This window comes from Pseudopodoces humilis, chromosome 2, assembly GCF_049639895.1.
Source record: "Pseudopodoces humilis isolate 2021_Gansu_Grassland_sample_001 chromosome 2, ASM4963989v1, whole genome shotgun sequence".
In the NCBI taxonomy this organism is placed as follows: domain Eukaryota; kingdom Metazoa; phylum Chordata; class Aves; order Passeriformes; family Paridae; genus Pseudopodoces; species Pseudopodoces humilis.
Genome location: NC_142201.1, coordinates 89,229,338 through 89,243,526, shown reverse-complemented (window position 1 = coordinate 89,243,526; position 14,189 = coordinate 89,229,338). Strand labels below are relative to the sequence as shown.

The window sequence follows — 14,189 nt, the reverse complement described above, 5'->3', positions numbered from 1 at the left end:
GACCACAAGCCCTTTGGAATGTGTCCCAATGAGCAGCTTTAACCTCATCAAGAAGGACAGCAGAGGCTGTTGACCCTGCAGAATAGGACACATCTTGACCCTCCTGTGAGGTAACTGCTCAGACTGAATTTCCCCTTAGAGCATGTCCCCATGGACTAAAAGTCCTCAGAAGTGTAGGCAACAGTACAATTCCCAGAACTTGCTCCTGTTTGAGCACAAAATAACTTTGCATACACGCCCTTGGGTGGAACATAAGGCACTGTTTTATTTTCCCTCATCCCCCCCTGTCTCAACTCACACCCATCACGCTGTTTGCTGGCTGCAAAGTTATGCAAGGATCAATCACACGGATCCTCATGGATCATTCTGCTCCTGGAGCAGGCAGCAGCAGTGCCCTGGACTCCCAGGAGCTCACCTGGCAGCTCAGAGTGCAACTGTCCTGAGCAAACTCCTCTGTGAGGTGTCACTGGGTGGCCTACACAAACACTCTGAGCTCTCCTTCACTTGTCCACAGCATGACCAGTGGTGGCAGCCAGGGTGACCTTTGTGTCCATGGCCACAGCCTTGGTACCCACCTGCAAGAGAAGAGGCACCAGCAGTTCAACCCAAAGTGGACCAGAAGATCCCAATGTGTTGTAGGCTTTGGCCCCAGGACTCTAAAATGTGCTGATGAGAACACAGCGTATTCAAAGCCAAAATTGCCAGGACCCAATAAAGAAAGAGCAACTCATCTCAACAGCTGGGGAAAGTGGATGATTTCCATCCCCTTGGCTGTTCAATAAAACAATACACAAGCATCCAGAACCCCATGCCAGCTGCTTGTGGCTATGGCCAAAGATACAGATCAAGAAAAAGGAAGAGGTCAGTTCTATCCTAAAAGCACACAAAACACAGAATGGCACATGCTGGTGAAGGACATGGAAGATGGCTGGGATCAAACAAGTAAGGGAGTTGAACTCTTGTCCTAAACATGGAATGAGGCTTCTCCAGAGCTGGTCACTGTGTGACACAGCCCACAAGCTCCCTGTTATAAATGCATATCATATTATTGGCTTTTCACAAATATTACAATGAATGTTATAAGATTAGAAAATTTTGTTGTATTAATATAGTTACCTTTATTTCTGTTATTGATGTAACTTAGAAATAGTGGTATAATATGTATATGTTAGGATATAACATGATACAAAAGCATAAACTACTTTTTTGTTTATATAACCCAGAGACTAAAAAAGAAAATAGTCAGAGACCCCCCTGCATCCTAAGATTATCCTGTCCAGATGAAGACAAGCAGTCCTCCAAGCCCTCCAAAGGAAAAATTTATGGCACATGTTATCGAAGAACATAAAACCCAGTGGCGCCTAGAAGACTGATCTATTGGAAGGGGGAGCAAGGAAAAACTAAATAGAGGAACACCAAAAATCCTAAGAAGAATGTCTGAGTACGTATGAGAATTTATGGATATGTAGTAGGATTCTGTTTTTAAGGGACAACCCTTTGTTAGTAAGGTGTGCTCTCTTGGCTGAATGCAGAGACACCTGGCCATATCTGTATACTTTATTTTTAGCTCCTAATTGTATTTTTATTAAACTTTTAAATTCTATAAAAAAATATGTGAACCTCGTTTTTCACACTCCCAACACACCAGCACTGGAACGGGACCACTGTAGGTGCAATGCTGCTCAGCCTCACCCAGAAGGGCTGAAAAGCTGAGGTGCCCTGCCCCACCTCTGCACAGCTGGCTCAGGTCTCTGTCTATGGGATGTGCCACAAAGACCCTTCGTGTGTCTGCTGCATTTCTCCCTGGTGCAGTCACCCCACCAAAACATGTGTACGCAGTTCACCACATTCCTGGTGCATGTCCAAGGTGAGAGGTGGGTGAGAGTATCTCCTCACACCTCTAGCCACTAGGGAGGAGCTAGTGCAACAAATCCTCCGGATCCCAGCAGCGTGGGGAGAGCTGAACACCCACCTGGCATGGTCCCACCACAGGCACAGCGAGCGGCTTTCTGGCCCCCGCTGGAGCAGAATGTGCAGCAGTGAAACACTCCCTGGTGCTCACGGAACTTGTGCTTCACCATCAGAGTGAAGGGGGAGCCCTGCAGAGGACAAGCAAACAGAGAGGCTGCTGCAGTGGTTGCTGTCAGATGCGTCTGCATTCTCAGACACCATCTGCATGACCCTGTGAGTCACAGATCACTAAGCCCAGCTTTAAACTGCTACGTGGTAGAAGTAATCCTTAGACAGATTTAAAACAAGTAACTAAGAAAATAAGAGTAGGTAAAGAAGAAGCAGTGCAGGAGAAACAAGAAATGCTACCTGCACATGTTGCCCTTTCACACAGACGCAGACAGCATACAAGCCTGGCTCCTCAGGGCTGTAGGAAATATAGTAGGTCCCATCACCATTATCACACACTGTTGGCTTGACTGCGCTGTGAACAGTAGAGAGAAATCCAAGAGGTCAGTGACTGGCAGAAAATTGTTTCAAATGTAAACCAGAGTTTGGCCTAGACTGGAGTACAGTGGCTTTCACACCTCCCTGCTACTGGAAGCTGCAATTACCATACAAAGGAAGTCACACAAAGCCAGTTGCACTGCAAGGGTTTGTAGCAACCCACAAAATGAAAAGGCAGAAGGTGACACACAGCACACTTACAAGTCAGATTATCCCATTAGATAAGAGCTCACAGAAATGGGTTAAATTCACAGCTTCAACAAGCAGTTACCTCTAGAAAAACCCATTAAGAAGACAGGATATAACAGGGTAGGTTTGAATCACTTTAACCACTGTTCCAACAGCACTGACCCCGACTCCTCCCTTCAATGCTGAGGAGTCCTAGGTCCCGGCTGGTAAACTCTCCCTTTTCATACTGAAGCTCTTTGTGTTTCACAGGGAGCCCTGGTGAACAGTGCTAGACAGAAAGCCTGAGCTGGTTACTGGCGGATAAACTGCCTGCTCCATAGGAAGATGGAAAGCTTTTCACAGACAATTATCAGGCAGCTCTGCACAGAGCAAGGTGTTCTTGCTAATCCCCACTAATTAGTCTCCTGGGCCCCATGACATGACAGTTTATAATCTGTATTCCCCACCCCCAAATCTTCACATCAACACAGCTGCCTACATAATTTCCTGTCATGAACTGTGTGGTGATACTTCGTGCTCTTCTGCAGCTGTTGTGCCTCAAAGCAAAGCCAGGCAGCTTTCAGCAACCCATGTAGCAACTGCATACAAAGAGCAAGAAATGGAGTTAATGTGGCCACAGCGACCTCCACCCCACCAAGAAAAATCCAGAAACCCCTCAGGCATGCAGCTTCCTACATCGTAGGTGCACTTATGGAAGGAAGGTACACTGGAACAATATTCTTGGACAATTATGCTCTACTGATAAGCATCTGTGCAGCCAGCACTGCTTCTCTGTGCTTTGTCAACATAGCAAAGGGTTTTAGCATCCTGTCCCTTTTTTTCATCAGGTCATCCCATCATGAGTGTTCCTGGAACAAATTAATGCTGGCATCTGGTTCCAGCTACTATAAAACAGTAGATATTTTTATCAACAACTAACCCACAACTGGGTTTGCTTTTGTGCCTGGCTGTTCTTTAGTGACAAGTGTGGTCTGGAAACAGTTGTAACTTTTTCTGGTTGGTCATTTTCCTTGTGGAAATACTGAGAAGCTCAAGTGCAGCCTTTCCTGGTTTTGCTAGAAAGCCTTCAAACGTGTTAAAGTACTCAATGCTTGCAACTACAGGAAAAAGGACAAAAGCACAACACAGATTCTTTCTCCAGAACATGAAGAGGAATACTTCCATCAGCTGTGAGAGGCTCGTGGGGTTGGTGAACCCTGTCTGACTTGTGACTGTCATACAGGGGTTGCAATGACTTACACGTATTAGGTGTTAACAAAAGCAGGAGCCCCAGGTGTCTGCCGGGAGGAGTGAGAAGGAACAGCTCCCTCTGACCGTGCCTAGCAACACACATGAGGAGTTGACTCCTTTAAGAAGCCCAAATCACTCAAAGACTAGCTACAAATTTCAGCAATCACTGTCCAGCCAAACCAAACCAGTCGGAAGCACTGTGGGAAAAAGAGTCATGCCTTCTCCTCTACAGGCTCTGCCCCACATGCTGAAGCACATCCTCCCACCCTCCTAAGCAAGCAAGGAGCCAGGACCAGGGAGGCAGAAAGGCTAAGCCAGTGACCAGGGATTTCTTGGGTGAAATACCCACCAGTCCCTCTTGTCCTTGTGGGTGATGGTTACCCGCACAGCCTCTCCTCCCCGTCCCATGCGCTCCCCTGTAGTGTCCTTGCACAACAGGGTAAAGCCACTCAGCTGCTTCTGACGGGCACTGTGGAAATCTGAGGGGGAAAAAAAACAAAACCACCAAACCAGAAAGAAACAGAACTACAAAGGATTCAAGTCAAGCCATGACTGCCACCTCCCACATCTTTTGCAGAGTTGCAGCCCCATCAGAGCACAGCCAAGACTTTGCTTCTGAGTGTACAGCTTCTTCCACTCACAGGGAAAAATCAACATATGATGGGTATCAAGAGAGAGTGGAAGTCATAGGTTCTGTGAAATGTCTGGCAGGTTTAGCCCAGAGATCTGTATGGACCACGGGGGTCTTTTTGCCTGTCACTCTATGGACTGGAAGCTGGCACCTTCCCAGAAGGCCTCAAGATGCACCATGCAACCCAGAGGAAGAAGGAACAGCACCCCACTGTGCCCCAGAGAACTCAAGACATACAGTTTGGCATGGAAGGGATCGAACAAGTCCTGTGTCTGTCTCATTTGCCCTGCACAGACCATTACTGACCAGAGCTGGCTGTGCTCTGTGGGATGGTCTGAACATCATCTGTTTGCTGACCCAGCTCCAAGTCTTTAATGAGCAAATATCCATAAAACCATCAAGGTTTTCCCATAGCAATCTCAGCAGAAGCTGTAACGGGAAAAACTTACTCAGACACAATGGGGATCTGCCTGGGCTCATGCTGCAGAACAGCTTGGACCACCTGCTAATCATCATGTCCTGCTACTGCAGGTGCCATTCCCATCCCCTGAGTGAGCCCTTCTCATGCCTCAGCCCCATGCTGAGGTTGGTGATGCTGTGGAGGGCAGTGCCACATGCTCTGCACATCTGGATGAGAAAAGCTGCCTGGCTCCCTGCCCAATACAGCTCCCACAGGCACGCAATGCAACCTCTGCTGGGGCTCTACCTCTGCCCCTGGTCAACGCCCGGATAACAGAGAGCCAACAGTGCCATGTGGGTACAGAGAGCAGAGGGGTGACTTCAGGGAGCAGAGCACTCCCATTCAGCTGCTGTACAGCCACCCCATTACCTTCCCCATGCAGGGTACATCTGGCTGGATCAACCACTTTATTGAGAATGGCCCCAAAAACTTCATAGCCACAACACTGCCCTGCCCTCTCATGGGGGGAGAACTGGATCCTGTCATCCACACTGGGGTGGGTGCTGTAAGCAATGCTGTTGAGCTTTGTCAGACGGCTGGACACCACCCCTTTGTTGACGAGGATCTCCACATCTGAGCCACTCATCAGCAAGTGCTCTGTGAACTCCACGCCTGTCCTCATGTCCAGCAGCAGCTGCTGCAGCTGGGCCTTCTGCAAGTGCAGCAGGTTTTCCTTCTGCATCTTCAAATCCTCCAGCTGCTTCAGCAGCCGGTCCCGGTGCTCTTCAATCGCTTTCACGTAGCCCTTGGCAAACAGGCAGATCTCTGTGGCCACAGCCTCTGCGCGGCTGCGGACGGCACTGCCCATCTCATCAACCTGGCTCAGCACATCCTCCAGGGTGTCCATGTGCTGCTGGCTGCCCTTCAGCAGCTCCCGCAGGGCGTCCCCGTGCCTGTGGATGACATTGCTGCTGAAGTCACAGGGGTGCTGACGGTGTCTGCCCAGAACGCAGTCCCGGCACACAGGCTGGTCGCACTGCTCGCAGAACAGCTGGAGCTCCTCTGTGGGATGGGAGGGGCACAGGAGAAGCTTCCCAGCCTGGCTGCAATCCTTGGTGTTCTCCAGCTCTGTCACAGCATGGGAGGCTGTTTTCTTCTGTCTCCTAGGCAGGAGCAAACACCAATCACTTTACATCACTTTATGGATGTTGAATACAAAAACTGCGACCCTTTGCAAATGCCCGTTTGCAACAGGCTGCAAGTCACAGCGCACACTGCTCCCTCCTGTCTCCACTGGAATTCCCTGAAAGGAACTGTGCTCTCCTGAGAACTAGGCTCTCAAAGGAAGAGCTCATAAGGGGCTGTTCTCAGGCTCCTGGAGCCTCCCTAACTGCATGGTCAGCACTGATTTCAGACACTAAGGCAAGTGAGCTCTAATATCCCTTAGGGGAAAATCCAGACCACCACCAGAAGACAGTCAAACAGTAAAACATTTAATATTCCAAAAGTCAAACTCGGCTTCCCTCTGTGGTTGCCAGGTTATGTCCTGCTCAGAAGAGACCAAGGTTGGGACATCAAGAACCTGTAATAACCCAGACATCTACCATGTCACAGGGCAGCACTAGAATATTTCCACTCTGCTATTTTGGACACTAGGAGTTAGTTATTGAGAAGGATTTAAAACCCTCTCTCCTTACTTGTCTCCTGAACTAATGACTTGTGGCAGTTGCAATGGGAGCTCCAAGCCACAAGCAAAGATGTACTCCAAGGACCAAGCTCTGCAGAGTTGCTCTGGTAACACAAAGCAACCTCACCACAGGCTCTTATGCTACTCCTTTTGCTTCCCAAAACCTCCCTTGGATCCACCACATTTTCAAAGCCTTCCAGTCTTGTGTGACTTCAGCTTAAGATCTCTCTCACTTGCTCCAAGAAGCACAACCACGGCACTTAGGACCATAGAAATCTTCCCAAATGGTTTTGCTTAGCCCTTGTTCTGCTCTGACATCAACTAAATCAAGTGAGAGTCTGTAGATGCCAGTGAGGTGAAAAAACGATAGCAGTAAATACTATAGGAAGTGGGTCACAGGGACAAATTTTCTGCTTTCTTCCTTCTGCAGTTATCCCTGGCAGAGCAGCAGGCTGCTATTCAAGGTCTCTTATCACTCTTCAGCAGCTCCATAGGGTATGAGGCATTAGCTAATCAGAATGGTATGCTGAAAATTACACCCTGGAGTGGAAAGGTAACTAAGAGCCTAAACCATTTTCCCCCCGCAGGCACTAGTATGTGCAGGGGGGCAGGGCAGGGAGGAATGTATCTCAGTTCCTTCTGGGGAAAGAATTTGCTCATCAAGCAGAAAGGATCAGCAAACATGGAGGGAATAGGCTGAGTTGCTTAACCCAGGCTGAGGCCTCCCTGGCTTGTGCTGCTGGGTGTTTTTCTGACCCTGCCTGTCACCTCTTTGCTTCATTTGCCATTCAGCCTTTACATCACTTTTCTTCTATAGTGCTGACTGTCCTCAGCCTGGCTTACAGGCCACTGCAGCCCTCTCCTCTTCAACTCCTAACTGCTGCAGTTACCTCTTCTTTCTGCAGTAACTCTACAATACTTAGCAGGCAAGCACATGGGTTGATCACCAGCAGGTAGCAACCACACTAGGCAGGACTTGCACATACCTCCTTCCACTTTGCTTAAGGGTGCCTTTACACATACACACAGTAAATGGTCCTGGAGGTGGAGATAGGCAGAGCAGCAACTTAACTTCCCCATTTTCCTTTGAGAGATGTGTCTTTTCCAAAGTAGGACAGTACAACAAGTGAGGCTCTTTTCCAGCCCACACCCATACCTGTTGCCCAGTGATATTAAACTGAGATGCAGAGCAGCACGTGGACTTCAGGCAAAGGGTGGCTTGATTTTGGACTTTGTGGCCAGTAACATGGCTGATGGACCTATTCCCAGGAAGTTCAAGAAGCATTTGGACATCACACACAGGTACATGGGATTCCTGGGGCTGTCTTGGGCCAGGACTTGGATTCCACGGTCCTTGTGGGACCCTTCCAACTCCAAATACTCTGTGATTCTATGCTAGCAGCTTGCTTGTCCCTACCTAAGTACAGAGCATCCTGAGAGCATCCTCTAGGTAGGGGTGGGGAGCAGTGGGTAAAAAACTGGGAAACACGCCAGTTCTTGTTCTGGCTCGCCCTGAGTGGGTCCCTGCCCGCCGCCCCCCAGCCGCGGTGTCCCCGTGTCCCGGCCCCGCCGCCCCTCACCTGTGCGCCCGGCAGCAGAAGCGGCACAGGCGGACGCCGCAGGTCAGGCACCGCCCGGCCGCCGCCCCGTCGGCGCAGAGGTCGCACCCGGCCGCGGCCCCGGCGCGGCTCCCGGCCAGGCAGTCGGGGGGGAGCTGCCCCACGCCGCCGGCCGGCAGCGACAGCTCGGCGTCGCACACCGGGCACAGGACGGGGCGGGCGGCGCCCGGCGCTCCCGCAGGCGGCCCGAGCCGCCGCAGGCAGGGCTCGCACAGCGAGTGCAGGCAGGGCAGCAGCCGCGGCGACGCGCAGGGCTGGGCGCACCCTGGGCAGCGCGGTCCCGACATGCCGGCAGCCCGCGCGGCCCCTCACGGACGCGCCGCCGAGCATTCCCGTCGGGAACGCCCCGCGCCGCCCCACATCGCGGGGTCGTTCCTCGCCCCGCCCCGGGAGCAGCGCGGGAGCCGCGCTGTGAGGGGCGGGGGCTGCCAGGGGAGCCTACCGCTGCCTGCCCCGCCGCTCCTCCTCCGGCGAAGGCGGCCGGAGAGGATCTGGCAGCCCCCTTTGTCCTCGTCCCCCTCAGCAGGGCGCGGAGGGACGGGCCCGCTGCTCCCGCCCCGCTCTGGCACCTGCGGCGTTGTCTCCGCCGCTGGTGTGGGAAACGGCCTTTTCCCACCCTACACCGCCGGTAGATCATGTTTCCACTTCTTCCAGTTCAAAACTTCCAGGTTTACCGCCTGACTGGCTGCTGCCGCCTCTTTGTCGGTCTGCCGGATGCCTTCAGGCCTTGGTAGTTTTTTTCGGATCACTGGAGAACTCGCCGCACGGCTGAGCGAGAGCGCTGAAATTTTAACTGGACACTACAAAGCGGCCGGGCTTCCTGCGACTGCCCACCGGGAAGAACTGGTGGCTGTCTTCATTCACTGCACCTGGGAATTAGGAATACTGCAAAAAGTAGGCTTGGAAAGCCCAACGTAAGTCAAGTCCTCCCTGCACGATGCCCCTTGGACTTTGATGGCATCTACACGGTTGCCTTTATCAGTCTGATGTGTAAGCTCTTCAAACACTGAAAACAATTTTCCTTATTTTGAAAAAACTCTTTTCTCTAAAGTGTCTTCTAGTGTACCATATTCAGGCTTAACAACTGAACTTTTTACCACCCTCTCCATTAGTTTGCCCAGGACATTCAGTATCTTACCAATGTAATCATTACCAATGTAATGTGAAGAGCATTTCAGACTTCTGGAGTTTCAGTTTCCTAAGTCAAAAATCGACAACCAGGAAGATCTCCAATCAGGTTTTTGTTTTTAGAACCAGAGAGTCCATTTACAGAGCAGTAGATAAATACTTAATATCAATACATAAGTAAATATTTCCTTTGTAACAGATGTCAATGCCACTCTGATGCCCAATGGCTTAACACAGGAATCATCTTCTGATACTCTCAAACATTTCTGTGTCTTTTATGTTGCAATAAAAGATCAAAGTTTTAGGTCATGATTAAGTTTTACAACCTCAAAGCAAATCAAAAAGAAGAAAGATGTTCCAACAGCCTTCTTCAGATTAACTATTAGCAAGTGCAGTGGTTGCAGAGGCTAGAGAGGATAAAAGCTGCAGTAATTGTGAGCCAAGATGACTTGATAACAATATTCAATATTGTCACAAAGAAAGACTGGTTCTTTTAATCATGCCAGAGGAAAGAACAGTAAATAGCCCTGTAAACATGGGTGTGGGAAGAAAACAGGGGAAGTGCTATAATGTCACCTTTGTGCAGAAAAGGTGAGCGACCTAGAGAACATCAGGATCTTCCATCGCTGCAGAGATGGTGGAATAAGCCATGACTGGCAATGGCAGAGGAAATCTTAGGATCCAGCCCAGCTGATCAGGTTAGAGCACAGATCACTGCTGAGTAATGTATTTATGAGTTACCAGCACAAAACAGGAGCGCTCTTGGGATGATTAGAGGAAGTTGTAATGAAATGGGCTGGAGAGAATCATCAAGGGAGTCCTGTGAGACTTGGGGAAAGAAAGGAAAAGCATAAATGCAGGAAAAAAACCTCAAAAAACTAACCCAGTGACCCACAAAACAGGAGCTGCATTAGTACAAACTTGTGATTCACTTTAGTTACTTTCCCTATAATACTGCTTTATTGGGTACTGTTGTTCAGTAGAGGAAGCCCCTGTGCCACTACATCCTAAATTGTGGAAGGCAACTTAATGGACATGTAAACTGGAGCTTGGTGAATATCTTCAATTAAGCACATTGGTCTGCAACGCACTGCAAGAACTTGACTGAGAGACTATCTCCCGTCTTGGATTATTCAGAGTTTGCTTTTAACTGATCAAAATTTATGTATGAAAAAAACAATGTATTAATTTATATACACTGGAGGGCAATAAAGGAGCACAGTTACATAAATAAAGCAATGAAAATGCCATTAAAATTAAGCCAGTATTTTCCTTTTGCCACAAGAGTTGATGGATGGCTAATTATTCTCGTTTGACCCAAGATTTACTTGAAATGAAGTCCTCTTTAAACTTGTTTTCCTGCCCCCATTGTTAATCTTGTCTATCAGAGCCTCCCACAGTAGTTGCTCTGGGTGAGCTGTTCTTTCCCCACCTTACTCTCACTGCCAGCTCCTTCCTCTTTTTCCTGTTTATCTGCTTCTCATTTCCTATCATCAAGCACTAGATCATTACACTGTGATATGTAAGATTTGTTTCCTTCTCCCTTCTCATCAAGGACTTCTAACTAATATTTCTATTGTATCTCCTAATTAGCCTCTTCTGAGGCAAGCTTTATGCTGCTTTCCTGTTTATATTTTTCTGAAAGAATATTAGTAAAACTTTTTATAGCATGTTCAAAAAATCTTTAAAGCATGATTTCCTTCCTAGACTCTGTGAGTGGTGTGGGAATAGCCCATTTATTAAGTATTGAATTGGATGCCTCATGCTTTCCTGTCCCTATTTACTCTGCTAAATTTGGGGAGTTGTTTCTGGATATCCTGCCATAAGGAAACAAATAAACTGAAAAAGTGGTGAAAAGAAAGTCAGTTAGTGAAGGACTGCAGAAAAGTCCAACATGACTTGTTGATAAAAACCTGAAAACTCATCAAAGTGCCAGAGCTGAGCTTAATGGAAGCCAGAGCAGTGTGGAAAATTACTTATTTGAGGAATTTACAAAGAAAAGACAAGTACTGTTGGCTTCTTTCCTGTTGACCAACAAATCGTTTTGCTGTGAATTTTTTAGCTCTGGGAACTACAGCTTTTCAGAGACTTCTCTGAACATAGCAGAGTTACCAGGCTTGGTCTGGGAGTACTTGATGCATCCATTACTTGTTTCCACACAAACTGTTTCCAGCTACCCAGCTGACATCTCTTCCCCTTTTTATCAACCTCATCCAGAAAATCCAACAAAGGATTTACAAACATCTCTCAATTTAGGCAGAATCTCTCCCTCATTCAGCTAAAGATGCATTTGAAATTATGTGGCATTTGACTGGTTAGAGGAGCATTTCTGTAAGGCACAGAGGCTGGTGTCATTCCCAGCCCTCACCTTTTGCATCCAGCCTGATGCCCACAGACTCACCATACTTTGAGCAAAGAATTTCTTCCTAACATCTAACCTAAATCTCTCCTTTGCTAGTTTAAAATCATGGATATTTTAAAAGGAGGTGCCATTTGACCTTTACTTGTGCTGAGCCTCAAAACACATGCAAATAAATTGCCCCAAGCCTAAGCCTCACATGACAAAACTTCTGCAAGCTGATGGCACACTGGGGAATGTGACAGCTGCAGCAGAAGGACAACACTGATCACCTGCTTGGGAACACCACTGGACAGAGAGAGAGGACTTCTGTCCTGGGGTTTCTCACAGATTTTCTACAAAGCATTACCTGGGGAACTCACTTTTCAGAGAAACACTTTCACTACCAAGCATCTCCCTTCAAACACATGTACTCTCTTTTAAATTTGCCAGTAGCTTTTTCTCTTCAGGCTTGTGTTGAGCTTTGGAGACAAAATGAAACTGAATCTCAAGTCACCTTATTTACCCTAAGCCCACATTATCTTCACTTTCATGCTGGACTCCAAAGTACATTTCTGTGAGCTGTTGCTGTCACACATCAAACTTCAACCACTTCAGCGTGACCTGGGAGAGGTGAAGGAGGAAGGCAGCCAAACAGCACACCTGGCAGCCTAAACCTCTGCCACTCACTGACTAATGGAAGGTGCGCAATTATCACACATGGACTTGGCTCAACCCTGAAACAGCAAACAGGAAGTGGACAGGGCATGGAGATGTAGTAATACTTGAAATATAGAAAGAAAGCAGCAAAAGAGATGTGCAGATCTCTCTTGTCCTCAGATTTGCAACAGGAAACGGAGTTTGAAGTGGTCAAGCATTATCCCTTTCAGCTGGCAGCAGCTCTCTGAAGAGCAAAGCAGCTGCAGCCAAACCACCCAGCGATACCGGCTTTGTGCAGACTTGCCCTTGTTCTGGCTTCTGACCAGACATTCCTGCTTTCCCCTCCTCCCTGCAGTTTTCCAGCCACCTGCTGCCACTTTCAAATTTCTGCTGCTATATATATTCTTTTTAATCTCTTCTGAATCCTGCCCATATTTTCTGAAGGGGAGATGAAACTGAATTTTTTCCAAGGAGGTTTTTCTAAGGAAGCAAGTTCTTTGTGATGTCAGGCTATTAATCTTTTTTAGCTTCCCTTCATATTTGAGAGAGGGAAGTGATCCAAAAAGCTTTAAGTTTCTACATGCAAAAGATCACTGAATCATTGGATACTCAGCATTGGAAGAGACCCACAAGGATCATTGAATTCCAGCTCCTGGCCCTGTGCAGGACAGCCCTAAGAACCACACCATGTACCTGAGAGTATTGTCCAATCACTGCTTGAACTCTGTCAGGCTTGGTGCTGTGCCCATTTAATACTGATGCTGTGAAGACAAATGGAGTTGTTTTTTCTTCTTTCCCTTCACTGCTGGGACCACCAGACAGAAGGATATTACAGCTGGGTATTTCACTGAGATACAGCTAGGGACAAAAACTTGGCCTTGCTGCAGGGCAGCGAGAGCAGGGAATTCACTCAGATGAGACTTGTGGTCAGTATGAGGTGTGACCAAGCATACTTTTATGGACAGATGTGCACACAAAGAAATATAAAATCTGATTGCCTGCAACAGGTGTGCAGGAAGACTATCTCCCTGCAGGAGCAGATGTCAGTCTCATGAAAGTCAGCATTTTGTTTCAGACAGGTACAGGCCAGTCTGCTTATCAGGCAGCAAAGCCCGAATTGGTGAGTCAAATTTTAGCAACAGCTGCGGTTTGTTTCTTGGTGTAGAACAGAGAAAAAAACAACCCCCCCATAAAACTCCCTGCACTAGCAGTTTCTCAGACACTGCCTTGAGCTTTACTAGCCTTCAGTATTCCAGCAAACTCTCTTCCATGACATCCCAGGGGCAGCTGACTTCTAGCCACAGAGCAGTGTGTGACCCCAGCCTGAACCACAGGAAGTCACAGGCTGTGGAGGAGGTGATGGGAAATTGCAAATTATTTTCATTTTCTAGATCTCCATCATAAATGCTTTTGGCAAGGTTTACTACAAGATAAGGAACAGATAACAAAGCATTTCCTCAGTCTTAAAATTAGGTAATTATTACTAATAAAATAATGACTACTTTAAAAAGTAAAATAAAACAAATATAAGACCCATGGTCATTAGAATATTACATTAACACACAGCACACCGGCTTAATACGTGAATGTATCAGTTTTCTGTTATATCAAAGAGCATATACCTTCGTACACAACATGCAAAGGTTCTGATTTCAACTCCAAATAGTCACTTTATATTTACTATAAAAATATTAAATGAGATTTTTGAAAAGCGATCCTCCAGATGCAGTCTCTAACATGTTAACTGCACAGAAAACACAACTTTTGGGAGCAACTGTAAACCACAGAAGGAACGAATTCTTTCTGATGCAAATCTTTATTGACCAGAAACAGACTGGCTTCCTAATCTC

General features: G+C 47.6%; 1 protein-coding gene across 2 annotated transcripts; it reads right to left on the bottom strand.

Annotated features, from left to right (window-relative positions):
* Window positions 1–13: 13 nt before the first annotated feature.
* On the bottom strand, window positions 14–8,500 carry TRIM45 (tripartite motif containing 45). Of its 2 annotated transcripts, XM_088052088.1 has the most exons (7): window positions 8,175–8,500; window positions 5,337–6,070; window positions 4,226–4,355; window positions 2,320–2,434; window positions 1,973–2,099; window positions 416–575; window positions 14–75 (listed from the first exon to the last, which is right to left on the bottom strand). In XM_088052088.1, exons 1-6 carry the CDS (start codon window positions 8,498–8,500, stop codon window positions 424–426), a joined length of 1,584 nt encoding a protein of 527 aa, XP_087908214.1. In that variant the 3' UTR covers window positions 14–75; window positions 416–423. The 2 variants fall into 2 exon arrangements, with proteins under 2 accessions (XP_087908214.1, XP_005524078.2); XM_005524021.3 differs by lacking the exon at window positions 14–75 and having other exon boundaries at window positions 268–575.
* Window positions 8,501–14,189: the final 5,689 nt, after the last annotated feature.